This window comes from Megalobrama amblycephala, linkage group LG3 (assembly GCF_018812025.1).
Source record: "Megalobrama amblycephala isolate DHTTF-2021 linkage group LG3, ASM1881202v1, whole genome shotgun sequence".
In the NCBI taxonomy this organism is placed as follows: Eukaryota; Metazoa; Chordata; class Actinopteri; order Cypriniformes; family Xenocyprididae; genus Megalobrama; species Megalobrama amblycephala.
In genome coordinates this window covers 1,148,716-1,175,381 of record NC_063046.1, presented here as the reverse complement: position 1 = coordinate 1,175,381, position 26,666 = coordinate 1,148,716, and the positions used below count along the sequence as shown (strand labels likewise).

The following is a 26,666-nucleotide window of genomic DNA, read 5'->3' as shown; positions in this document are numbered from 1 at the left end:
TCATGTTAATTATGTTTTAGTAATTCTGATGTGCATTTTAGTCATTTTTATTATTTTTTTATATTGTTTTTATTATTTTTTATTTATTAGTTTTAGTTTGTTTTGTACTTCAAGTGAAACCAAATGATAATGAGAAATGTTGCTTTGGCAACAGCAGAAACAAAACAAAGTATGTTCTATTTTATTTCAGTAAATGTTAATTTTATTTAAAATAGTTTTTTATGGTTTTAGTTTTAGTTAGTGTTAGGAATATTACAAGAGGAGCATGATATACTAGCGGCAAAGTTATTTTTCGTTCTTTGCTTATCTTCGTATCTTTCCAGTGATAAACTGATAGATATACATCCAGACGCCATTTAGATGAATGTGTAAATGTGCTGCGCTTTTCTCTCAATAACTAAATAAACACAAGAAAAATGAGAAAACAGCAGTTCAGAAAGCATCTGATCATAGTGACGTCAGCAGATTCAGACTCCAGTCACGTCAGGTTAATTTATTCAGCACTTTATACAATAGTTGCTTTAAAGCAGCAGCTTTACAATATTAAACATGAAAAACAGTGTCAGCGTCACTTTAAATTAGAATTGACCATATGCACGCTTACGTCCTGGTTCTCGTGAAGCCAGCTCGGGCATTTCCAGTGAACTGATCATTGTGTACATCGACGCAAAACCATCAATGGTTGACTTTTAATGTTGTATTCATATTTTAAAGCAGTTATCACACTCACCTAATTTGTCAATAAAGCAGTTTTATTGATTGCGATAAAGATGAAGCGAATGGGGACGTTTGAATAAGAAACACAGTGTCTGTGCACAACACTTCTCCACAACTTCAAATTATTGAATTTATTAAAATTACCGAAAACATTATGTGTTCATCCTTCTGAGATTGTCTCCATTTGTAAAACCGAATGTTTCAAGATGGAGGAAATCCAACATTTGATGGAAAACACTTTTATTTAAAAATAAAAAAGATATATATATATATATGGCTCATATCAGCCATTTCCTGTAATAGTTTTTCACTCAGTTTCACTTTTGTATAAATATTAAACATTAAAATAAATTTTGTCAAGGTGAAGTATGAAGTACTCACAAAATCTCCTGAAAAACAATAACTTTTCTTGTGAATGAATGACACAGAAGCGAGCGCCGCTCTCTCTTTATAATCACTGAAGCTGTCAGTCAGAGCAGCTCAAGATCACACTTCTGAAAACTCACATTTCATTCAATGAATCTGACTAAAGTGCACAATAAATATTTAATTTACAGTTTGTTGATGCTGTTTTTCACACAAAAGTGAGGTACGTCTTTTTTTATGTCATCTTACTTCGAATAACTAAATGAACGCTAGGCCTGACTATTTAAGTGACTATATTCTGATTATAAACTAAGTATTACACTACTGATGCTGTTAAAGCTACCTCAGGACACTGGAGATACCGACACACCAACAAGTGACATTTCACCGGAAGATTTCCTGCTGGCTTACATTATAACGGACGTTCTTCAGGAAGTTCATTGCAGATGGTCCATTACAGCTTCAGCGGCTCTCCAGTGTGTTCATGTTTTTACTCATGTTTAGCCACACCCACCTGTTACATCATCACCACGGTCCAATGGGAGTTTGAAGGTGTTTACTCCGGAAAGTTCAAGTTTCGAACTCCAGACACAAATTGTGTTTTGCCCTGATTTTGTTCAAAAGGACGTCTCTCTTTGATTTGGGTTGAAGTATACGAGGTCTTTATCCTGAACACAGTGTCAGTGTGTTTGTGAAGATACTCACGCGTCTCACACGGACGTCTGTCTGTCTCCTCCCTCTGGTGGTATTTGTACCGATGAAACTCAGCAGTTAATTATAATCTATTTAAAGTCGTCTATCATTAGCTTACAGCACTGAGAATGTTAATTAAAATAAGAGTGATCAGATAGAGAGAAATATGACGTTCTTCAACAGAATCAACTGCAGGTTGATTCAGTGAACTCAAGAGACGCCTGATATTTGTTTCGTTTCATTTGAAAGTTTTAGTAATTTTGTTGCATTTTGTCATTTTTGTTAGTTTTTATTAATTTTCATTTTAGTTTTAGTGATTTTACTACATCAAGGTAAACTAAATTAAAATAAGAATGTTTTTAGTTTCCCATTCGCTGGTCCATTTTCAGCCCACCGGGGGTTGTTTTTAACCCAGTAATGCATAAAACTGTGTGTTGAGCTGAAATCTGGCCAAACACAGTCTCTGTTAGGGTTTGTGCTCATTATAATCAACTCATTTACATACTTAAATAAACCAGTGTGTGTGTGTGTGTGAACAGACTGCGATTTATCCGTGCTTACACAGATCGACACACAACAGAAGGACAAATGAAGGACACACACACACACACAGCTTTCAGTACTGTGATGATTGACATGATGTGTGGGCGGGGCTGTATGGGGTCAGAGGTCAGGCTGCTTTCATCTCGTCATCAGTATTCACAGAGTCAGCTGAGCGCGTGTTAGCTAACGTTCACACAGAGAACGAGACACATTTATAAAACATCTGCTGCATTTCTCAAACACACGTCCATCTGTGAGAGAGACAGATTACAGAATCTTCCAGAATATAACTATATCTGCTGCGACTTATATTCCTAACTGATTTATATAATGCAATTAACCTCAAGCATCCAAAACGCACACATTCGTAATGATGCCGAATAAGAGAGGAACAAGTGCTGCAAAATTCATCAGTTATGAAACATTACGAGCAGTCACAGGTGAAGCGATTTGATCCTCTCCTAACAAGGACACATGTTGAGATCTGGGTAGATTAGATGGTGAACAAACGATCAGCGTGTTCAATCTGAGATCTGAACTGTTACGGCGCGCCGACGGGGTCAGAATGTCTCTGAAACAGCAAGGCTTGTGTTGCTCCGGTCAGCAGTGTGAGAATTCACCAACAGTGTCCGAGGAGAGGCAAACACAAACCGGCGACAGGGTGTTGGACGCCCGAGGCTCATCCATCCCGTCTGGACCGAGCCGACAGACGGTGTACCGCGGCACAGGTCACACGAAACTTTAATGATGGTTATGGGGTCTTCAGTGTCTCTGAGAAAGAGATTCACCTTCAAAAAACACTTTGATCTCACCGCGTCTCTCTCTCTCTCGCTCTGCTTGCTTTAGTTTTCTCTCAGTGAGAGTTTAATTTCTGCAAACACCTGAAACACTCTTCACAGCTCTTTGTGTGATTCATCTGTGTTTTACACGTTTCAAAATATCATGTGCAGAATCAGGATTCTTCAGTGCAAGAGTGACGTTCCTCCTCAGTGTTTCTGTCTTGTTTTCCTGCACAAATATCTAAACATTCTTCAGTCAAGATACATTTACTGGAGAAGAGAAATGACTGAAGATAACAAGTCTGAGAATATGATCCAAATGAAGTGAGTTTGTGCTTAAATCAAGAACAAATATCTGCTAATGGGGTCAGAAAAACAAGCTTCATTCAAAGGGAAAACAAAATTGTTTTTCTGACCCCATTGGCAATTTTTCTGAAAACAAGACTGTATATCTTCAGTCATTTCTCTTCTCCAGTAAACGTATCTTGATTTAAGAATGTTTAGATGTTTGTGCTGGAAAACGACAGAAACACTGAGGAGGAACGTCACTCTTACAGTGAAGAAAATGAATACTCGTGTTTAATGGGTGTATTTTGTTTTGTTAGATGTTTTTCACGTTTTAAGCTTCTGAAAATATCTCATGCTCCTTCATTTCTCAGGTAAATGTTTCTTGCTTTAAGGATATTTTGTATTGAGGAAAAACAAGGAAAATTATTTTCAGAGCGTGTTCATGGACTGTCCATTTGTCACAGAAACACATTTGGCTGTTGGTGTTTTGTGCGTACGAATTCATATATTTGTCACATAAATAAATGAGTTTCATCTCAGAATGGCTGGAATAAACGTGGCATGACGTAACGTGTACGCAACGCTCGGCACTCTCTCTTCAGGGCAGAGCGTCCGTTGATTCACGTGAATCATTTGTTGCCTGAATCGATGAATCATTCATCTTCACTCTCAGAATCAACAGTCACGCACACACTCACACACACACACACACACACACACTCACACCTCAAACATTCAGATGCTCTGCGGCGCAGCTGAACGGAGCTGTCGGGTTGCCTTCGGGTTAATGATGTCTAAAAACTTTTGTATGTGTGTAGGTGCATTAAAATATGCTGATATGCATTCATACAACTTGCACTACAAACAATAAAAATTTAGTTTTAACCATAACAGATTTTTGTACATAAAAGCCTTTTCTCAGATTATGACAAAGAAAATAATTGTTGATTATTGCTGTAACAGCATGATCACAATTATTCATTTTAATTTAACAGAACTGACATATCCGTACAAGGGGTGTAACGGTACATGTATTCATCCTGAACCATCCAGTACAGACGTCACAGTTCGTTTCATGCAGTCACATGACAAATACAGTCAGCCACAGGCGATCCACACTCCAGTCCAGAAGGGGGCGCACACTGTAATGCAACGCTGTTTGCTAAATGCCACGACAGGAAAAAGCGCAGAAGAAGAAAAACAGATGATATCAAGCAGTGTTTCAACCGCAGAAAAACAGCTTGAGCTAATTCTCACGTAGCATTACATCTACCTTAGGCAAGTCATTGAGTGTCCACAGCATGTTAGTTCACTAGAGAAATGAAGCATTTCACTACATATGCACCATATTAGCTTATATATTCATTATATTTACTTTATTTTATGTTAGTAATGTCTTAATTATTTAATGTTTAAATATATTTGTCATGAAAACAAGTTATGACAGTAACTTTGTAAATGATTATATTTCAAAAAGGAATTGGAGTAATAATTTTATAATCAGATTTAGAGGTTTTTTACATTTTATTTTATTTGGGTTTTGAGTATTGTTATATCTCATAATAAATAGCATACGAATGTAATAGTTTGGGCTCTGTTGTTAATTGTAACCTATACAATTAACTATAATTGTACGGCATTATAGCTGAGATAGATTTTTATCCTAAAGAAAATATGAATTATAATTAAATGAATTTAAAGAAAGACACACAATTTGTTCAATAAACCACTGTTTAATAAAAAAAGATTTTATGTTTAGTTTCCTTCGAACCTTCAATACCGAGGTACGTACCGAACCGTCATGTTTGTGTACGTTACACCCCGAAGCTGTATTCTTGAAGCAGCTGCTCATGTGACGGATTCAGATTGAGAATGACATCACATCTGTGTATGGATTATTCCAGGATGTGGATTTTTCAGTCTGAACTGTGATCGTTGGACTGATGCTTTGGTCTCGTATCATGCCGAAAGTGTGCAGTTGTTTTGGCAGAATTTGCACTATATATTTTATCCTCAGTCCTCCTTCAGTGTGAGATTGTTGGACTCTTAGTGACGGTAAACATTTGTCTGTATGAACATCCGTCTTGGGATGATGATCCAGGTGTTACAACTTTTCATTTCTAAAAGCAAAAGCAAGGTGATGATTTTTGTTTGAATTGTGTGTGAATCTGAGAGGAAACATGGATCAGTTTGGAAGAGAATGATCTTGAAAGTCTGTTATAACATCTGAAATGATGAAGATCATCACTGACCCGTCTCTCTCTCTCGTGTGTCTGTCAGGAGCGAGGGAAGGTCGGCGTGATCTTTAACGTGGGGACGGACGACATCGTCATCGATGAGGCCGGCGTGATGGTCAGCGACGGGAAGTATCACGTGGTGCGGTTCACACGGAGCGGCGGGAACGCAACGCTACAGGTGGACAATCTGCCCGTGATCGAGCGCTTCCCGTCAGGTGAGCACACACACTCACACACACACACACACACACACACTCGGATCACGACAGACAGCCGGCGTGTCGCTCTCTCTGTCTGTCTCTCTCATTGAGGAAGATGTTTTCTGGTCATAAACTGTTGAACGTTTTAATGATTCAAAACATCATCACACCAAACCTGTTTGTGTTCGAGGATTCGTCAAGCTTTATTCAATGTAGATTGTTTTAAAGCAGCTTCACAGTGATAAACAGAAAAATAACAGAACCAGCGACTGATGTTAGAGACTGCGTGTTTAGCCTCCTTGTTAGAGAGGCAATTCCCGTGCCAGCAGACCTGGGTTCGAGTCCCGCCTAGAGTGGGCGGTTCGACAGGAGGGGTGACATCAGCTATAAAGCTGAATAAAGTGTTTTTGTTGATCAGCATCTATTATTACCGATCATCACTGCTGGCTGAATCAGTCACTGGTTAAAGTCAAATTGTTGGATGACGGTCAGACGCTGGTCTTTGATTCAGTGGAATATTCAACACATTAAACTCCACCAGCTGATCATTCTGGTGTCATAATGATAGAAATCAGAGTCGCGGCTGCTGAGGAACGTGTTAATGAAGCAGATCTGGGCTCTTCCTAAATGAGAAAGTGCCCGTGACGCGAGGAGCAGCAGAGCGGACTGGAGAAATAAAAATATCCAGTGACCCAGTTAGCGCGGAGGAAGTCTGCAGTGGAATTGTGGGTAGAATGTCGAGCAGAAGCTTCCAGCTGCCTCCTGCAGGACGAACCCGTCCGGGATTGATCCGAGTCTCAGAGTCGTCGTCATGGTAACAGCGACTGTATGTAACGTGAATGGGATTAGAAGTGGAGGTTTGTCATGCTGAAGGTCATTAGTGATTGTTTACTGTCGTCTGTTATCGATAATGTCTCAGTAATAGAGTTTCAAACACATATAGCAGAGAAGTCGGACGTGAATTCACTGAGGTGGTGCAAGTGAAATGAAACTTTCCTCGTCTGAAGCTCCTGTTTGAACTGCTGAGATGAAAGCATGTAATTACGGTAATTCTGTCATGATGTGAACACGGTGTTAGTGTGATTACAAGACCTGTCCTGTGACACAGCTCACAACCAGCACTTTATATTCAGTCTGGATCTTTTTATCTTATTTATTTATTTATTTTATTAATTTGTTTGCCATTTTTGCATTTCTTGTGACAGGACAGTACAGATAATTGACAGGAAGCAAAGTGGGAGGCTGTCTTTAGGCTATCTCAATTTTTTTTTTTTTTTTTTACTTATTTATTTCTCTGTAGACAGAGTTGTTGATGTTGGAAGTGATTTCACCTGCCAACATCAGATGCAAACTGCCCTGAAACACAATGATTGACCATCCATCCATCCTTCATCCCTCCATCCATCCATCCTTCATCCCTCCATCCATCCATCCATCCATCCATCCATCATCCCTCAATCCATATCCATCCATCCTTCATCCCTCCATCCATCATCCCTCCCTCCATCCATCATCCCTCCATCCATCATCCCTCCCTCCATCCATCCATCCATCCATCCATCCCTCCATCCATCATCCCTCAATCCATATCCATCCATCCTTCATCCCTCCATCCATCATCCCTCAATCCATATCCATCCATCCTTCATCCTTCCATCCATCATCCCTCCATCCATCCATCCATCATCCCTCCATCCAACCATCCGTCCATCCATCCATCCATCCATCACTTCTGAAATGTGAAATACATCATTCTGTTGCAACTGCCTCGTTCACATCATGTCAGAATTACAGTAATTACTGTAATTAGTTATAATTTCCTCTTAGGTCTCTCAGAAAGAGTTCATATTAAAGGAGACTTTATTAATTATTGTTTGTTTGTGAACGAGAGGCTCATTCCAAACCCTAGTGAGCTGCATATGAAGACATCACAGATGCTCCTCCTGATGCTGCCTGTAAGACGTTTACTTTCAGCTAATCCTTCAGAATACTGATGGTACATTAAAATAAAGTTCTTCAGTGGAGTCCAGTTAACAAAACAACAGTTATGTGGTACATTTATCATTCGTCTGATTTAATTTCACTAATGCAGCCAGGAAATTGAGAAACACTGTAACAAACAGAACATGGAATTAACCTGTTATATTCAAAAAAACGTAACAATGTAACATAAATACTTCCATTTTGAGCACTGTTTAATGTTCAGCCTTGTGAAGTGTTACTTTAGATTGATATTCCCAGTAGACTGGGAGGCGGCTCACTAGGGTTTGGAGCAGCTTTGAGCAGTGTGTGTGTGTGTGTGTGTGTGTGTCTACGCACTCTGTATCAGCAGAAAGGCTGATGCTCATCATTTAGCATGTAGTTCACGTGGTGTGGTGGGTGGATGTTGGATGTGGCCGTCACTGTGTCTATTTGCTCTGCTTTCATAATGCACATCAAGAGCAGCATGAGATAATTTCATGAGGAACTCAGCGTGAGATCTCTGCCTTCATCACATCACCATCACAATGAAACCTGCATTTCCAGTAACACAAAGATGAGCTGTGGTGTTTGAAGTGACACCATAGATAAGGAGGACAAAATTTCACTTTCCAAGATAAGACTTGTGTGAAACGAGAGAATGAAGCGGCTTCTGATGTGTTTTATATAAATGTTGTGAGGGCTTTTTTATCTCACAAACACTCAGTCTCACCTTGATCTCAAATGTAAGAGAAACCAGAGGTGTAAAATACTCAAAAATGACACAAGTGAGAATAAATTCTATAAGTGAAAGCATGGATACTGAGAGAAAATTTTACTCAATTAAAAGTCCACATATCTGCCTAAAAACATACTTGAGTGAAAGTAAAAAAAAAAAAAATATATATATATACAACTTTAAGCTGTATTTAAGGATTTTAAAATGTAGACGTAGTAAAAGGTACTGTCTTTTCTTTGGGAAATGTAATTATGGCAAACCACTACAGGTAAATAGGGTAGAATTTTTAACTAAAAGATACTTCAGTTGATTGAAAGTTTTCTGAAATGTTATTTTTAAAATTAAATGAGGCATTATCTAATTAGAAATACACTATTTTGCATACATTTCCAGAAAATAAATCTGAACACTGGATGAAGCCAGGTTCAAAATTCTTGTTTGATAATGTTGATGCATTAGAGCTAAAGGTTTTAACAGAAGGGATTTTGGATTTCTCTTTTATCACTCTATAAATCAGAAAATAGTATTAACAGACAGAAAAAAATACATTTTCAGCATGTTTTATGAATAAAATTATTATATATAATCAGGTGAATGATATATGAACGAACCCCACAGTAAAAACATTCAGAATATAGATATGAATAAAACTGTAAATTTTGGTGTATGTAAGTGTTACTGAAGTGGAGGAAAAAACTTTTATAGTTTTTGCATTGTAATTTAAATCTACAGACGCAAAGAGATAAAAGTGCAATAAATATGCTCTTAACATGTATTTTGGATGTTTTCTTTCCACTAGTCTGAAATAAGTCACTATGGATGCAAAATAGACCACTATTTCAAAATTGAACAGTGCATGAAAAAACAACGGTTTTTCCTTAAGTAAAAGTACAGGTGTTCAGATTAAATTGCACTTGAGTAAAGTACAAATCACCCAAAATAATACTTAAGTATAGTGATCAAGTAAAATTACTCAAGTATTTTGCACCTCTGAAAGAAACCATCTGAATACTTCATACACACACATACGTGATAATATTCATGCATTTCAGTGTTTGAATTCGAGGACTATGATACACTCGTGGTCCTGAGTTGATGTTCAGTGTAGAATCAGAATCAGAGAGGCGTCAGTCTACAGCAGCAGGAGACGGATCCTTTCCTAAATGCTGGATGTATTTACATATGATCCAGGCTTATTTGATCTTGCTAATAAAGCTGAGGTGCTCGTACTGAACGCTGATGGCCACTGCGGGCAGAGATGCATGTGGGGATTTTGATTAGATCATTTGCAGTCGAGCTGCAGGAGCAATTAAGAAGCAGTCGCTCTGCTACCAGTGACTTCATTAAAGAGAGCGAGGAAAGATTGCTGCAGCTAATTAAAGAACTGACAAGTTTGATTTCACTACAACGCCAACTCACTCACAACAGCCGAGAGAGAGTTGATCTACAGCATGAAGTGTAATGCCAGCAGATTCTCACTTTCTCAGTGTGATTTTCTCTCACAGTAAGTGTTTATATGTGAATCATAATGAGCTCGGCAGGTCACGCACGTCCTGAAGAGCTTTAATGCTGCAGCGACACACTGATGTTACTCTGCAGTGTGTGCTTCTGTATCTACACATGAAACAGGTTTGGTGTGATCATCATTTTAGTATCAATGTAAACGTTTTAGTTTTTACATGTTCTGTTTGCATTTTAATTTTAGTTAAAGTTTTAGTAATTTGGTTGTGTTCTTTTCATTTTTATTAGATTTGAATGTTGAATGTGTCTATATAATTTGGATTAATTATTATTTTAGTTCTTTTAAGTACTTCAAGGTAAATGAAACGGAAATGGAAAAGTTGCCTTGACGCTTATTTTTTAAGTAAAGAAAAGTTTTTATGGTTTTAGTTGACGATAAACTAAAAAACATTTGATTATTTGACCTGAAACAGAAAACATTTTCCTCTAGTTTTTACAGATGTTCATCAGGACTGTTTGACGATATGCTGATGTGAAAATGTTCTTTATGCATTTTTAATGAGAATGACAACGATGACTCTTGATGTTGCTTGTCCACGTTCACCATGACACTTTAATGCACTGTAATTATCCAGAAGTAATATTCAACCTCTAAAATGACTCATAAATATGCTTAACTCTTGTTTAAAACACATGGTAACCAGAGCTTGGTTCACTTTCTAACCTCAAAAACGATGTTTAAAGCCTTGAGGGTGTTAAATCTGATTTTAAAGTTCATAACCTGCTAAACGTTGACATGCTGGCGTTCTCTCTAACCTCTAATCTTTAACCTTTGACCTTCCAGATTGTAACCTGTTGAATTTGTTTGTTCTTCAAAGGGAACTTTGATAGTGAACGGCTGGCTATTGCTAGGCAAAGAATCCCGTATCGACTCGGTCGGGTAGTTGACGAATGGCTACTCGACAAAGGTAATTAAACAGCACCAAACCCCACTAATGAACGGTCTGTCTAATCACGCTAAACACATCTCTGGACGAAGTGCACGCCCATAGACACAGCGGAAAACACTCCACGATGAATGCTCGACGATGTTCACGTGCTAAAAATCAGGCTAAATATGAGCAGAAACATTAATGACTCTTAATTCATAGTTCGCACCTGTCGAATTTGAAGAAGTGTTCATTTCTAAAAGACGAATGAGTTGTGCTGCGATCCTCAGATGCGTTATATTCAAACATCTGACAATGGGACTGCACTTCTCCAGAGTATTAACCTTACCAATAACCCCCACATAACCCTCCCTTAACCTCCCAACAACACGCACAAGTGTTTACTGTTGTGTCCTAATCCAACAGAAACTGATTCACAACAGTTCAAACAATCTAAACTCCAAAGTTAAAGGGACTCTATTTCAGTGCCTCTGTTTCATCTTTGCTGTGTCGTCGTTCGGTCTAAATTGATTCCAACTTTAACCCTTTGTGTCCAGATGATCCTACCTTCCTGTCCCACATGTGTTTCCTGTTTTGTGGTTCTGTAGCTTGTAATTCGCTTCCTGTTTCTGAGGGCAAAAGTTATAAAATCGCATCTAATTCTTTGACAAGTCAGAACAGGACTGTCGAATCGAACGCCTTTCTGTTACATACATGGATATTTTGTGGATGCGAGAATTAGTTAAAATCTGAAATTTCAGCCTACTGATTGATGAACTGATGTCATTTGGTTTTACACTATAAAAAAGTGCTGTTCTTCCTTTGTTTCATATTTCTACCTCAGTATGTCTTGTTCTACAGTACAAATATCTGAACATTCTTAAATCAATATGCATTTACTTGTGTATATATTTACACACACTGCCCCCCCCCCCCAAAAAAGTCGCTGTTTGGATTTTAATAGGCAAATACTTAAGAGTCTATGGATAGATCATTATTACAGTAATTGTTACGTTTCTAGCATGTTATATGTTTGGCAACAGTTCTTTTAACCCTAAAAGATGGAATGTTTCTTAAACAACCATGTATTAAGATGTATCATGGCCATATTCCAGGATGACTATGTCAAGATTCATTAAGCTCAAACTGTGGAAGAATGTGGAAGACCAAAAAATGCTGCACCTCTCGATGGAGATAAATGTTGTGATGTTATTTACATCAAGAGGTGCATCGGTTTTTGGTCAAGATCTTGTATTGACAATGCAAGAGGTGATCACTCTGTAAAGTCTCCTCCAGCACATCCCAAAGACTTTCAATGAAATTAAGGTCTGGACTCAGAGGTGCCAATTCATGTGCGAAAATGATTCTTCATGCTCTCTGAACCATTCTTTCACAATTTTAACTGTGAATCTTGACATTGTCATCAGTCAAGTCAAGTCACCTTTATTTATATAGCGCTTTTTACAATGCAGATTGTGTCAAAGCAGCTTTACATTGATAACTGGTACATAATTTTGGCTGTACAGCAGCTCTTAAAGAATAGTGTCAATGCAGGCAGATCAAAGCACTGTTGAATATCAAATTGCAAGTCAAATGTCATCCTGGAATATGGCCATGATGTGTCTTCCTACATGGTTGTTTAAGGGTTCTTTAAGGGTTAAAAGAACCGTTGCCAAACATATAACATGCTAGAAACATATAATATGTATAGTGGGTACGGAAACCCCCTTAAGTTTTTCACTCTTTGTTATATTGTAGCCATTTGCTAAAATCTTTTAAGTTAATTTTTTCCTCATTAATGTACACACAGCACCCCATATTGACACAAAAACACAGAATTGTTGACATTTTTGCAGATTTATTAAAAAAGAAAAACTGAAATATCACATGGTCCTAAGTATTCAGACCCTTTGCTGTGACACTCATATATTTAACTCCGGTGCTGTCCATTTCTTCTGATCATCCTTGAGATGGTTCTACACCTTCATTTGAGTCCAGCTGTGTTTGATTATACTGATTGGACTTGACTAGGAAAGCCACACACCTGTCTATATAAGACCTTACAGCTCACAGTGCATGTCAGAGCAAATGAGAATCATGAGGTCAAAGGAACTGCCTGAAGAGCTCAGAGACAGAATTGTGGCAAGGCACAGATCTGGCCAAGGTTACAAAAAAAAATTCTGCTGCACTTAAGGTTCCTAAGAGCACAGCGGCCTCCATAATCCTTAAATGGAAGACGTTTGGGACAACCAGAACCCTTCCTAGAGCTGGCCGTCCGGCCAAACTGAGCTATCGGGGGAGAAGAGCCTTGGTGAGAGAGGTAAAGAAGAACCCAAAGATCACTGTGGCTGAGCTCCAGAGATGCAGTTGGGAGATGGGTGAAAGTTGTAGAAAGTCAACCATCACTGCAGCCCTCCACCAGTCGGGGCTTTATGGCAGAGTGGCCCGACAGAAGCCTCTCCTCAGTGCAAGACACATGAAAGCCCGCATGGAGTTTGCCAAGATGGTGAGAAATAAGATTCTGTGGTCTGATGAGACCAAGATAGAACTTTTTGGCCTTAATTCTAAGCGGTATGTGTGGAGAAAACCAGGCACTGCTCATCACCTGTCCAATACAGTCCCAACAGTGAAGCATGGTGGTGGCAGCATCATGCTGTGGGGGTGTTTTTCAGCTGCAGGGACAGGACGACTGGTTGCAATCGAGGGAAAGATGAATGCGGCCAAGTACAGGGATATCCTGGACGAAAACCTTCTCCAGAGTGCTCAGGACCTCAGACTGGGCCGAAGGTTTACCTTCCAACAAGACAATGACCCTAAGCACACAGCTAAAATAACGAAGGAGTGGCTTCACAACAACACCGTGACTGTTCTTGAATGGTCCAGCCAGAGCCCTGACTTAAACCCAATTGAGCATCTCTGGAGAGACCTAAAAATGGCTGTCCACCAACGTTTACCATCCAACCTGACAGAACTGGAGAGGATCTGCAAGGAGGAATGGCAGAGGATTCCCAAATCCAGGTGTGAAAAACTTGTTGCATCTTTCCCAAAAAGACTCATGGCTGTATTAGATCAAAAGGGTGCTTCTACTAAATACAGAGCAAAGGGTCTGAATACTAATTGTTTTTTTATAAATCTGCAAAAATGTCAACAATTCTGTGTTTTTCTGTCAATATGGAGTGCTGTGTGTACATTAATGAGGAAAAAATGAACTTTAGCAAATGGCTACAAAGAGAATATAACAAAGAGTGAAAAATTTAAGGGGGTCTGAATACTTTCCGTACCCACTATATATATATATATATATATATATATATACACTGCCTAGCCCAAACAAAAAAGTCACTGTATAGATTTTAATAGGCAAATACTTAAGAATCTATGCTTGGATCATTATTGCAGTGATTATTATGTTTCTAGCATGTTATATGTTTGGCAACGGTTCTTTTAACTAATGTCAATGGGCCAACAATAAACTTAATTCAAAAGGAAAACACGGTTATATTTCTGATCCCATTGGCAGATATTTGTTCTTGTTTTAATAATAAACTAATTTTGATTAGGCCTAATTTCTCAGAAAACAAGACTTCTTATCTTCTTTCATTTTGCATCTAAAGTAAATGTATTTTGATCTAAGAATGTTTAGATTTTAGTACTGGAAGACAAGATAAAAATACTGATAAACAACAGCACTTTTTGCAGTGTGGGCAAAAGTTAAAACAGATGATAAATAACCTGAAAATGAATGTGTTTTGTAAAGCAAAATTCCAGGTTCAATACAATTTTATATTGAAAATATCTTTGACAGGCTAAAAATGAGCACAGAGAATCATTTGACTTAACTCTCAGTTTGAGCATTGAGTTGTATGTGTGCAGATCAACAACATAAAAAAGACAGAGTCAGTCGATCTTAAAAAATTTTGAACCGCTAACTTTCTGTAAAAGAGCTGTCAGCAGGTGGCAGAAGCGTGAAAGTATTTCAGTGTAGAGGACAGTCTGTCAACTCAAAGGGTTAAAGGAACTCCAGGATTTACTGACAGGGAAAACAAAGTTTTAAGCAGAATTAAACCAACCAACGACTCAACCGTTCTTCTAAACCCTGAGGGCCACCGTTGTTCTTCTCGCTTTAGTTTTCATTGGATTAGATAAAGTTGAAGCCCTCAGTCATAAACCTGTTTCTAAACTCACATAACTGAATGAACACAGATCCGAGGAGGAATATGGATTATTATTAGTCAAAGCAGATGAACCATCTAAATAGAACGCCAAACTAACCCACATGTAATGCTTGAATGAAACTCAGAGGGTTAAACACTGAAATTATTCCGTGTCAAAAGATTTTTGTGAATGAATCAGATTCATTGAAAGAGTAAACGTTCTACTTGTTGTTTTGGAACGTTTGCAGAGAGAATACGGTCCCTTTAACATTTAAATGTCTGGGAATAAATGATGAAGCCAATGGTGTGTTGATTCACTGTGTGAACTGTCATGGGTTTGTCTGTGGATGCAGTTTGGACTATTGAGTTTTAGGATTGTCAACATGAAATCAAAATTAATTTGTGATCTTATTCTTAAGAAATAAATGTTTTTGTCTTTATAATCTTTAACAATCCTTACTTTCCTACAGGAGAATGTTGTTAAGGCAAGACATTACAGGCAAAACCACTGTTTTTTCATGCACTGGTAAATTTTGAGATTTTGCTTTCATAACTTGTCACCTTTCAGACTTGTGGAAAGAAAATATTGAAAATATACATTGAAGTGTTTATCTATTTGCACCTGTATATTTCAATTACAGTACATATCATTAAATGAGTTTTTTTCTCCACTTGAGTAACACTTCCATACACCAAAATTTACAGTTTTATTCATAGCTATATTCTGAAGGATTTTACTGAGGGTTTTTTTCATATATTATTCACCTGATTATATATTTAACATTTTATTCCTAAAAACATGGTGAAAATTATGTTTTCTGTCTACAGCAGTTTTCTAATTTGTGGATTGATAAAAAGAGAAATCCAAAATCCCTTCTGTAAAAATCTTTAACTCTAATGTGTCAACAAAATCAAACAAGAATTTTAAACCTGGCTTTATCCAATATTCAGATTCATCCGGAAATTAGTGCATATTTAATTAGATATTTTAATATAACTTTTCAGAAAACTTGTATTACAAAACATTTGTCTTAATGTACTGTGATTAATCAACTGAGGATATCTATTAGTTTATATTTTTACCATATTCACTTGTGGTTTATTGCCTAAAGTCCTGAATGTTTATGTCACATTATGGAAGTAAAATGAGTTGTGAACGAGTTTCATGTTGACTAAATGCAGAAATAGTCCAGACTGCACTGTTTCCGTCACACATCCAAACAACTGCACAGTTACAGTTTTCCAGGATTATTGTGGAAAAGGCCAGTGAATGTGTGGAGAAAGACTCTGACTCGCTTTCTCTCGTCTGACGTTGAGTTAGATCAGACAGAACATTCTCGAGCGGCTATTGTGTCGGTGTTATAAATTCAAGATGGCAGCACCTCCACACAGCTCAATGAAGAGGAAAAAAAGGGTTTAACGGCTCAATTCCAGCAGAAGAGCCTATATTTTTCTCCCTCGTCCTTTCGCTCGCGTACATCATGCTCTAAACGTCCCCTATGACTTTCCATCATTTCCTCTTCTCCTCTATCTGATGCTTCTCCATCTCTCATTTTTTATTGTAAAGCCGACACCACAGACGACGCTGAGAGAGACACAGTCAGAGATTACAAATAACCGCAGTGCATTGATTTCTTTTGTGCTGTTTATTTCGCTTCCTGAAGAAAGACCTCAGCAGGGAAATGCGAGCGCAGAACACATTTGTTTTACAGCAGAAACGCGCCCAGTGTCGCTACTAAATCACTGCGGTTCAGCTCTGTTTGAACACTTTTTCACTTTTAAATTACTCCAGAGAGAAACAACACAGGCTTTTCTATTAGAGAGCGCAGAACCTTCTAGAAAGCTCATTCGTTTCCGCGCAAACTCCTGCAGAAACACGTGAGATTCCTCACCGGACACTTTATTCATCCTGACAGTGTGTTTTACCAGGCATGATGTGATCGATGAAAACTCCATGTTAATTTGAGTTTTTGTCCCAGTTTTTGTTTTTTAATGTGTCGTATTATTTGATCCACCACAAATCAGATACACACGATTCAATTAAACAATCAAACCAACAATAGTGCAACAATATGTAAGTGCTGACAAGTCCAAGTTAGTCTAGCAGTTTTTTTTTTTTTAAATAAAGAAATTAATTGAAAAAATAAATCAGTAGTTTTGATTTTAATAATGTATTACCAAATTTTGCAATTCACACAAACTAGCATGAATAAAGGCTTTAGAAGTATTTATCATTGTTAATGTTACTTCATGTATAGTACTTATCTAATGTTGATGAATGAAACCCTATTATAAAGATTTACCAATACATGTTCTAGATTACATATCATCACATTTTTTTCTTAACCTGTTAGTAAAACATATAATGAGATGTAATGCTTGTATTTCTCATGTGTAAGTTACTTAGGATAAAAGTATCTGCTAAATGAATAAATGTAGGCCTAAATGTGATGTCTTCATTATTTAACACATGCTTGAATAAATCCATAATGAAAACAAGTTTTTAATACAGCCCCCATTTAAAAGTATATATTTCAACAACTAGTTAGATTAGAAACATAATTATATCATTAACTCTTTCCCCTTCATTGACGGAATTTTTCGGCTGTTCACTGTTATATGGTAGGGGGCGCTATTACACAACCTTTTAAAAAAAAAAGCTTGTGGGGAAAGAGTTAAAAATTGTATCTTCTTGAGGATGAACTCTTCCTGGCAACCACCCAGAACAACCTAGCAATCACCTAGTGACAGTGGTCGCATAGTGACATATTAAAAACCTCCATAGCAACAGCATAAGACCCCGGTAACCAGAGTTTGTCTTTGTGTGGTTGAGGTTTGTCATTTCAAAGCATCACAGGAAGAACCAGAGGAAAACTTTCTTACAAGAGCTGCATGCTTTTAAAGTTTCCGAGAATAGTCTAACCAACGGTTTCACAACCTTCATGCCCACTGGTTAAGGACACGGGTCACCTGGTTTAAACACCTACTCTAGTAAGCTGGATCAAAGGAGACGACCTCTCTCTCACACACACACACACACACACACACACTCACACAGATACAGGCGATAGTATAATTACACCTCAGTGGCATCCAGGCAGTTTATGCATTAGTCAGTGCAGTGAGCCCACACACACACACACACACACATACACTCAAACACAGACACACTCACACACTGATGATGACCTGCACTGTAATTTCGGAGGGCCGCTGTATTCACTTGTCTTTCATCTGAGAAAGAAACTCATCCACACAGAAAAAAAAGACATTCACACTTTTCTAAGTATCCTGAATGGACAGTTCACCCAAAAAAATGAACATTCTGTCATCATTTAAAGATGATAAAGCAAAAGTTTAAAGATCAGAAAAGAAGACATTTTTAGAAATGTCTCTCTTTTTTTGTCCATACAGTGAAAGTCACTGAGCTTCAATGTTGTTTGGTTCAGTGATGTTTGGGTTTGTTCTTCAAAGTATCTTTTATGTTCCACAGTAAATATTCATACTGGTTTGAATGTCATGAGGAGAGTAAATGATGACAAAAGGTCTCAGGTTACATAAGTAACCATGGTTCCCTGAGGAAGGGAACTCACACTGCATCCTCTAGAGGGCACTATGGAGAACGTAATGCCTATGCCATGCCGCCATGCTGAAGGGCTGAGTGCCTAAGTGGCTGACATAAGTCAAAGACTCAAAGGAGTCCCCATCCCAAGGTACATGCCAGCGGCTGTCATGAGCTAAGAAAACTCAAGAGCTTGGTATTCATAAGAACACCTTTAAGGGTATATTGTCATAGACTGGTGCTTTTCCAGAATGGAGGCCTCAAAATGAGGGAGGCCTAACTACATTCTATTTCTAGGCCAGTTTCCAAGGAGGCTCAAGAGATAGCCTAACCACTCTGAACTACTGTTCAACAAAAACTCTAAGGGAGGAAACCTCAGAAAACGACTCTCAAGCGAGAGGATGCTTGACCAGCCCTAAGCAGAGCAGCTATCAAGGAGGCCCAGAAGAGCCTAGCAACTTGATCTAGCTGGCCAGGCGAAGCTCCTGGGAGCAGAGGCCAAAACAACTCTAAAAGGAAAGGAGACCTAACAACACTCTGCATAGAGGGCAGTGGCCAAGGAGGCTTAAAGAAAGCCTTAACAACCCAACACACTACCTGCTCAAGCTGTAGGGATGAAGGCCTCGGCACTGCGTCCTATGCCTTTACTAACAGTAGGTGGAGCTCAGGGGAGCCTAATGATGCACCATTTTCAAGCAGTAACCAAGGAGCCTCACAAAGAACCTAACAAATTAGCTAACTCAGAGGATGGAGGCATCAGCACTACATCCCACATCATCTAGGGGCACCAAGGAGGCTGACGCAGAGAGCCTGCAACTCGGTGCTACTGCATAACCTAGGTCTAAGAATAGAGGCCTCAGCAAGATGACTCTCTGAAACGAGAGGAGGCCTAACAACGTTCTAGGCTTAGGCAGCTTCCAAGGAGGCTGAAAAAATGACTCAGAATTGCTATTCAAGTGGAGCTCTGAATAAATGGAGGCCTCAGAAACAAAACTTAGTTAGAAAGGGCATATCAAAGCTTAAAACAAAGCAGTAGTTAAGGAGACTCAAGGGAGCCTAACAACTACTAGCCATTCAAGCTCTAAGTACGGAGGCCTCAACTGAAGATCTCAAACCAGAAGATGCCTGTTATGTTCAACGCTACGAATAGCTACCAAGGAGGAACATAGAGCGCCTAACAACATAATACTGCTGCCCCAGGCGGAGCCCTGAGGAGTGGAGGCATCAGCCAAAACTCTCCAGTGAGATTAAGCCTAACAACACTCCTCTGTAAAGGCAATAGGCAAGGAGGCTCAAGAAAGCCTAACAACTTGGCAGCACTACCTGGTCAGGCTCTAGAGGCTGAGGCCTAAATATAGAGACTCCCAAATGACATGAGGCCTAACAATGCCCAACACTCAGGACAGCTTCCAAAGAAGCTCACAGAGAGCCTACATGAAATGCTATCCCAGTGGAGCTCATAGAAGGCGAAGGCCTCAGCCTAACAACACTTCCAAACATAAAACAGTGGCCAAGGAGGCTTGCAGAGAGCCTGAACGAGTTCTGAGGATGGAGGCCTCAGCATGACAACTCTCTGAGTGAGAGCATGCATATCTACAACATCCAGGACAGCTCACGAGGAGGCTCACAGAGAGCTTAACTACTTGATATAGCTATCAAGGCGGAGCTCTGAGGAGCAGAGGCCTCTATAAAGCAACACTCTGTAGCTAGAGGAGGCCTAATAACGCTCCAAGTAGAGGCAGTAGCCAAGGAGGCTTAGAAAGCGAGCCTAACAACTCAGTAAACTGGCAGGCGCCAGACAGCATATTCACAACCATCCACTTGTACCAAACCATCAGTAAGGCAGATGTTGATATCAATACATACTGCCAAAACAGCTTCAGGGGCCTGGTGTGAACTCTAACACCTCAGTCAGGGGGTGGAAGGGGCAAGGGGGGAAGGAGGCAGATGTTATTTAGCCTCTGGGACCCTAGAACGCTGAGCTTGTTTACTCTGAATCACTTCCCTTTCTTTCTTTCTCCCTTTGGCTTCACGCCTCCTTGCTCTACCCACCGAAGGAGGAGGAGCACAAGAGGCAGCACTCACCTTCTGATCTTGTCTGTGGTCCTAGGACCAGGTCAAGTCAGACCCCTTAGAGGCTTCGCCTCTCTAAACTTCCCGACCACCATCTCAACAGATGTGCTGAAAAGTTTAGAAGGCTAAACCGGCGCATCAAGGAGATTTTCTCTTTCTCCCTGATGTCGGCCTGGTTCACCCAGAGATGTCTCTCCGTGGCCACCTTGGCCGCCATAGATCGACCGATTTTGGTGGCAGTATGTTTAGTGGCACTGAGAGCCAAACCCATGGTGTGGCACAGCTGCACTGCCACCTCTGAGGGGAGCCCCTGACCCTCGTCCAGCTCTGTCTCTGCCAACTGCTTAGTTGGTAGAGACAGAGCTTTCAATGTGGATGCCTCACCCATCGAGAGATAGCTAGCCAACAACTCTTCGATTGGAGGCATCGACACATAACCATGTTCCCGCATTCCTTCCACATTAGCATAATTTGCATGCTGAATCAGATACGGGCAGAAAAAGGTTTTCCCCAAGATCTCTCCACCTCAGCATGGAGATCAGGGAGAAAGGGAAGGCTTGTATGAGCTGGGCAGTTATGTTACAATAAAAAATGCTGATCCAAGCGGCTGCGCCCGAACTAGCGCTGCTCACATTTCCAGGGTAGATCTAATCTGTCAGTAGTGCAGGACATAACTTCCAGCAGCTCGTCATATGCAGGGCAGGCATGCTGAGAGCGCTCAGACACATCTTTGCACTCAACAGCCTCATCCTGCTCATCTTGGCTCGAAGCCAAAAGCACACTTGCTGCCGGATCAGACGATGTGAGCGATAACACATGATCCTGATCCAGCAGCTCGCCTTCGTCAGCAGCCAAAGAGTGAAAAATATGCATACTTTTCACGAATTCGTCGCCCAGCTCCATCTGCTAACCCCACAATTTCAGTCTCCTACTCCCCTCTGCTGCAGCAGGTCCTGAACCGTGAGGTACAGATGATTGTCCCAATTCCCTCAAGAAAAGAGACAAACAAGAGCGAAGTTTCTTCATAGAGAAACTCTCACAATGCACACAATCATCCCCCTCAAGGACTGAGCGTACATGCTCCTCGCCGAGGCACATAACACACATTTCATGTATGTCATCAGGTGTCAGATAGCACTGACATGGATGAACACACTTTCTGAAGCTTTTAGCACTTGTGCTAGCCATAATAATCACCTTTGATACATGCAAACAAACAGACTCGTGAAGACAAGAAGAAGATGACGTTTTTCACAGGCACACTTTTATACTCACGGTCTCTGTAGTGATCTCATCAGCTGTCGCCAGCCAATGTCATGTTCATTGTCATGTTTAGACCCATGCTTCAGACACCGGCATGCCGGAGGCGTTCCCCATAGCGCCCTCTAGGGGACGCAGCGTGAGTTCTCATTTGAAAGGGAATCATCATTTCTGGATGAACTATTTTTTTTCATTTTATTTTGATAGTTTGACTTCCTAAAGAGGTCAATTTTCTTTCTTTCTTTCTTTCTTTCTTTCTTTCTTTCTTTCTTTCTTTCTTTCTTTCTTTCTTTCTTTCTTTCTTTCTTTCTTTCTTTCTTTCTTTCTCTATGTCTACTTCTCTCTCTCGTCTCTCCATGAGTGTGATGGATTTCTGGTCTCTGCGTGTTTCTCACGGGTCATTGATCTCCTTTGGTCTCTGTCCTCAATCGTCCGGTTAAAGAACAAGTGATCGCGCGTCCTTCAGCTCCTTCTCATTTTGTTCTGAACAAATCAAAACATCTTCACTCGCACTTGATTATTTCTCTCCAGACACTCCTGCATTGCCAGTGAGATGACAGGAGACGTTTTTACTGGATCTGTGGAGCTCAAATCATGTTTACTGTACTGGATTTTTCTATTCTTCCTGTTCAATGTTTTGGGAGTTTTTAGTCAAGCTCACATTCAGACAGAACTGTTATACGATTCCAAACACATAGATCTGTCTTTCTTTCTTCCCACAGAACATTTTGATGTGAAATAAAGTTGATGAAAAACCTCACAGGAGGTGAATAGAGAGCATTAATGATCTTATTACTCAGGAGGAGAGAGTCAAACACATTCACAGAGGTTAAGATGTGTGACGGACCCGGTGTGATTCTCTCTCTTTCTCTATGTGCGTGTGTGTGTGTGTGTGAGAGACAGAGAGAGAGAGAGTGTGTGTGAGTGTGTGTGAGAGTGTGAGTTTGAGTGTGTGTGATTTGTCTTCATCTTCCTCTCCACACTGATCCATCATCATCATCAAACTTCAGAGCCAACAACATTCAGCAAAGCTTGTTTCAAAGCAGCTTCACAGGAAAATAACAGAATCAATGATGCAAACTTCATTAAATGTGGGACTAATTAAATTTCAACTATAATCAACTCCTTAGTTCAGGTTTTGTTCAGATCAATAATATTACTCTACATTAAGTGTCTTTTAAACCCACAGGCAACAATGGCAAGAAACCCAAACTCCATCCCAAAGTTCCTTTCTCAAACACCTTCCAAACGTTCCCTTTCTGTTCTGTCCCTCTTTAATCACTCTCTGAATATTTCCCATCATCATCATCTCTTTTATTCTGTCCATCTCTCGCACTCTGAACCCCTCCAAAGGTCATTTCTGCCCGCTGTGGCATTTCTATGGAGATGATGATGAGGATGAAGATGATGATGGCAGCGTATGAGTGAGAGAGAAACTGACTGATAAACAGCAAATCTTGCTCTCGGTAACACAAATTGAGTTAAAGGGATCGCTCAAACAGTATGAAAAACAAATTGTGATAAAATACACCAAATGATAAGGCTCAATGCACATTATGGAACAATATGATGAGATGTTATTGAACTGACTGGATAAATGAGGGTTAGTTGATCTGAAGTGTTACCAGACCAGAGGTTTGCAGCCGTCTCTCCGTGTCGACCGTCATCCGTCCGTCCCGGCACTGATTGCTCTCGTCCGTTTTCTCCATCTCTGCAGGTCGGCAGCTGACGATCTTCAACAGCCAGGCGTTCATTAAGGTGGGCGGCGGTGAGAAGGGTCGTAACTTCCAGGGTCAGATCTCGGGTCTGTATTATAACGGCCTGCAGGTGCTGAAACTGGCGGCGGAGGGCGACCCCAACGTGCAGGTGCAGGGAAACCTGCGTCTGGTGGGCGACGTGCCGTCGGTGATGACGACCGACACCACGTCCACCACGCCGCTCGCAGACATGTCCACCACCATCATGGAGACCACCACCACCATGGCCACCACCACCACACGCAAGCAGCGCTCGCCCACCATGAGAGACAGCGTCACGCAGGTCAGTGCCAGGACAGAGTCTCTGGGCCTTCACACCTCTACATCGTCTGCTTTGTTCTGAAACAGGCGCTTAAGTTGATTCCTCTTGGTTCAGTTTTTAACATTTTAAAACATACCAAACTGTGCTTATGCAAGTCACATGTGAGTATAACTGTCCTCTTATTGGTCAGAGTTTCCTCTGCGTCATCTATCAAGATGGACTGACACGTTCGCACCGTGAGCTTATTGTGGCTTTATCTGTAGCTGTCGAGACACACGCAAACACTTACACGAATGTAGCCTTGATTTACTCTCACTGATAAATTATGTATATTTAATTATATTTAAAATTAATGAAGAGGCGCTCTTTGGTTTTCTAACTGCGATAACTAATGTGCTCACTCACAGAATCAGACACTGCTGCTTTTTATATAACACATTTCCCTTTATGAATTATAATAGCACTTGGTTCGTTGGGTCGGATTGCTTTCTCACCTCAACCGAACCGCTCCAGAGTTCGTTTACACCTCGTTCAGTGCGATTGCTGTGTTAATATAAGCTTAAATGAACCGAACTAAGGTTCTGAAACCAATGCTCCAAATGAGGCAGGTGTGAGACTGGGAATAAAATGTGTTATTCACAGTTTGACAAGGGCTTTGAATGTTATTTACTGTCATGATCGACAGCAGAGACTGTAGAGCTGCACGATCTGGGGGGGAAAATGTGTTATAAAAATTACAACTGTGATTTTAAAATGCGATTTAGTTCTTTTTCCAGGTTTGATGTGCTTGTTTGATGGGCTACAAAAAAAAATGTGTGATTATATATCAGTATATAAAAATCTAGCTTTGATGTGCTTGTTTGTAGAGCTACACAATTTAGACAAAATATTGTGATTATATATCAATATGATATAATAATAATAATTATTATTATTACTAAATATGTATTCATGTCTTCTATTCATTAATTTTCTTAATTTTCAAACGTTAAAACTTTATTTACTGTGATGATCAACAGACTGTAGAGCTGCACGATCTGAGGGGAAAAAAACTCATTTAGATTTTTCTGATAAAAATTGTGATTGCCATTTAAAATATAATTTTAAAAAATGCTCTGCTTGTTTGGAGCTCCACAAAATGTTGCTACTATATATTAATATGGTTATAAAATACTACTACTACTACTACTACTAATAATAATAATAATAATAATAATAATAATTAATATACATAATAATTAAATATACAAATGACAATTAAAAAACAAAATAAATATTACTATTGTAAATAATAATAAATGAGTATTTGAGAAAAATAACATTTAGTTTGATTAATAGTGTAGCTGTATTTGACCTTTAAAGGCACAATATGTACGATTTTTGGATTAAAATATCCAAAACCCACTAGAACAGTGTTATACGTGCACATGAACTTTAATGACATCCCATTCTTAATCCGTAGGGTTTAATATGGAGTTGGCCCACCCTTTGCAGCTATAACAGCTTTAACTCTTCTGGGAAGGCTTTCCACAAGGTTTAGGAGAGTTATGGGAATTTCTGACCATTCGTCTAGAAGCACATTTGTGAGGTCAGGCAGTGATGTTGGCGAGAAGGCCTGGCTCACAGTCTCCGCTCTAATTCATCCCAAAGGTGTTCTGTCGGGTTGAGGTCAGGACTCTGTGCAGGCCAGTCAAGTTCCTCCACACCAAACTCACTCATCCATGTCTTTATGGACCTTGCTTTGTGCACTGGAGCACAGTCATGTTGGAGCAGGAAGGGATCATCCCCAAACTGTTCCCACAAAGTTGGGAGCATGAAATTGTCCAAAATGTCTTGGTATGCTGAAGCATTAAGAGTTCCTTTCACTGGAACTAAAGGTCCAAGTCCAACCCCTGAAAAACAACCCCACACCATAATCCCCCTCCACCAAACTTTACACTTGTCAGGCACAATGCAGTCAGGCAAGTACTGTTCTCCTGGCAACCGCCAAACCCAGACTCGTCCATCGGATTGCCAGACAGAGAAGCATGATTGGTCACTCCAGAGAACACGTCTCCACTGCTCTAGAGTCCAGTGACGGCGTGCTTTACTCCACTGCATCCGACGCTTTGCATTGCACTTGGTGATGTAAGGCTTGGATCAGCTGCTCGGCCATGGAAACCCATTCCATGAAGCTCTCTACACACTGTTCTTGAGCTAATCTGAAGGCCACACAAAGTTTGGAGGTCTGTAGCTATTGACTCTGCAGAAAGTTGGCGACTTCTGCGCACTGTGATCCTTAGCATGCGCTGACCCCGCTCTGTGATTTTACGTGGCCGACCACTTCATAGCTGAGTTGCTGTTGTTCCTAATTGCTTCCACTTTGTTCTGATACCACTAACAGCTGACCGTGGAATATTTAGTAGTGAGGAAATTTCACGAATGGACTTATTGCACAGGTGGAAACCTATCACGGTACCACGCTTGAATTCACTGAGCTCCTGAGAGCGACCCATTCTTTCACAAATGTTTGTAGAAGCAGTCTGCATGCCTAGGTGCTTGATTTATACACCTGTGGCCATAGAAGTGATTGAACACCTGAATTCAGTGATTTGGACGGGTGTCCCAATACTTTTGGCAATATAGTGTGTTGACTTGTGTACTTCCATTATCCCATATGTTTCCAAGAATGTTTAAATCCAGAGAAA

General features: G+C 39.9%; 1 protein-coding gene across 7 annotated transcripts in view; it reads left to right on the top strand.

Moving 5' to 3' along the window:
* nrxn2b (neurexin 2b) overlaps positions 1-26,666 on the top strand; it is a 360,890-nt gene that overhangs the window by 319,507 nt on the left and 14,717 nt on the right. For 6 of the 7 annotated variants that reach the window (XM_048183464.1, XM_048183463.1, XM_048183466.1 and 3 more), the window contains 3 exons: positions 5,667-5,838; positions 10,861-10,950; positions 23,678-24,000. In XM_048183464.1, the coding sequence (XP_048039421.1) occupies positions 5,667-5,838; positions 10,861-10,950; positions 23,678-24,000 (585 nt within the window). The remainder of the gene's footprint in view (positions 1-5,666; positions 5,839-10,860; positions 10,951-23,677; positions 24,001-26,666) is intronic. The other variant, XM_048183465.1, reaches the window with a different exon arrangement.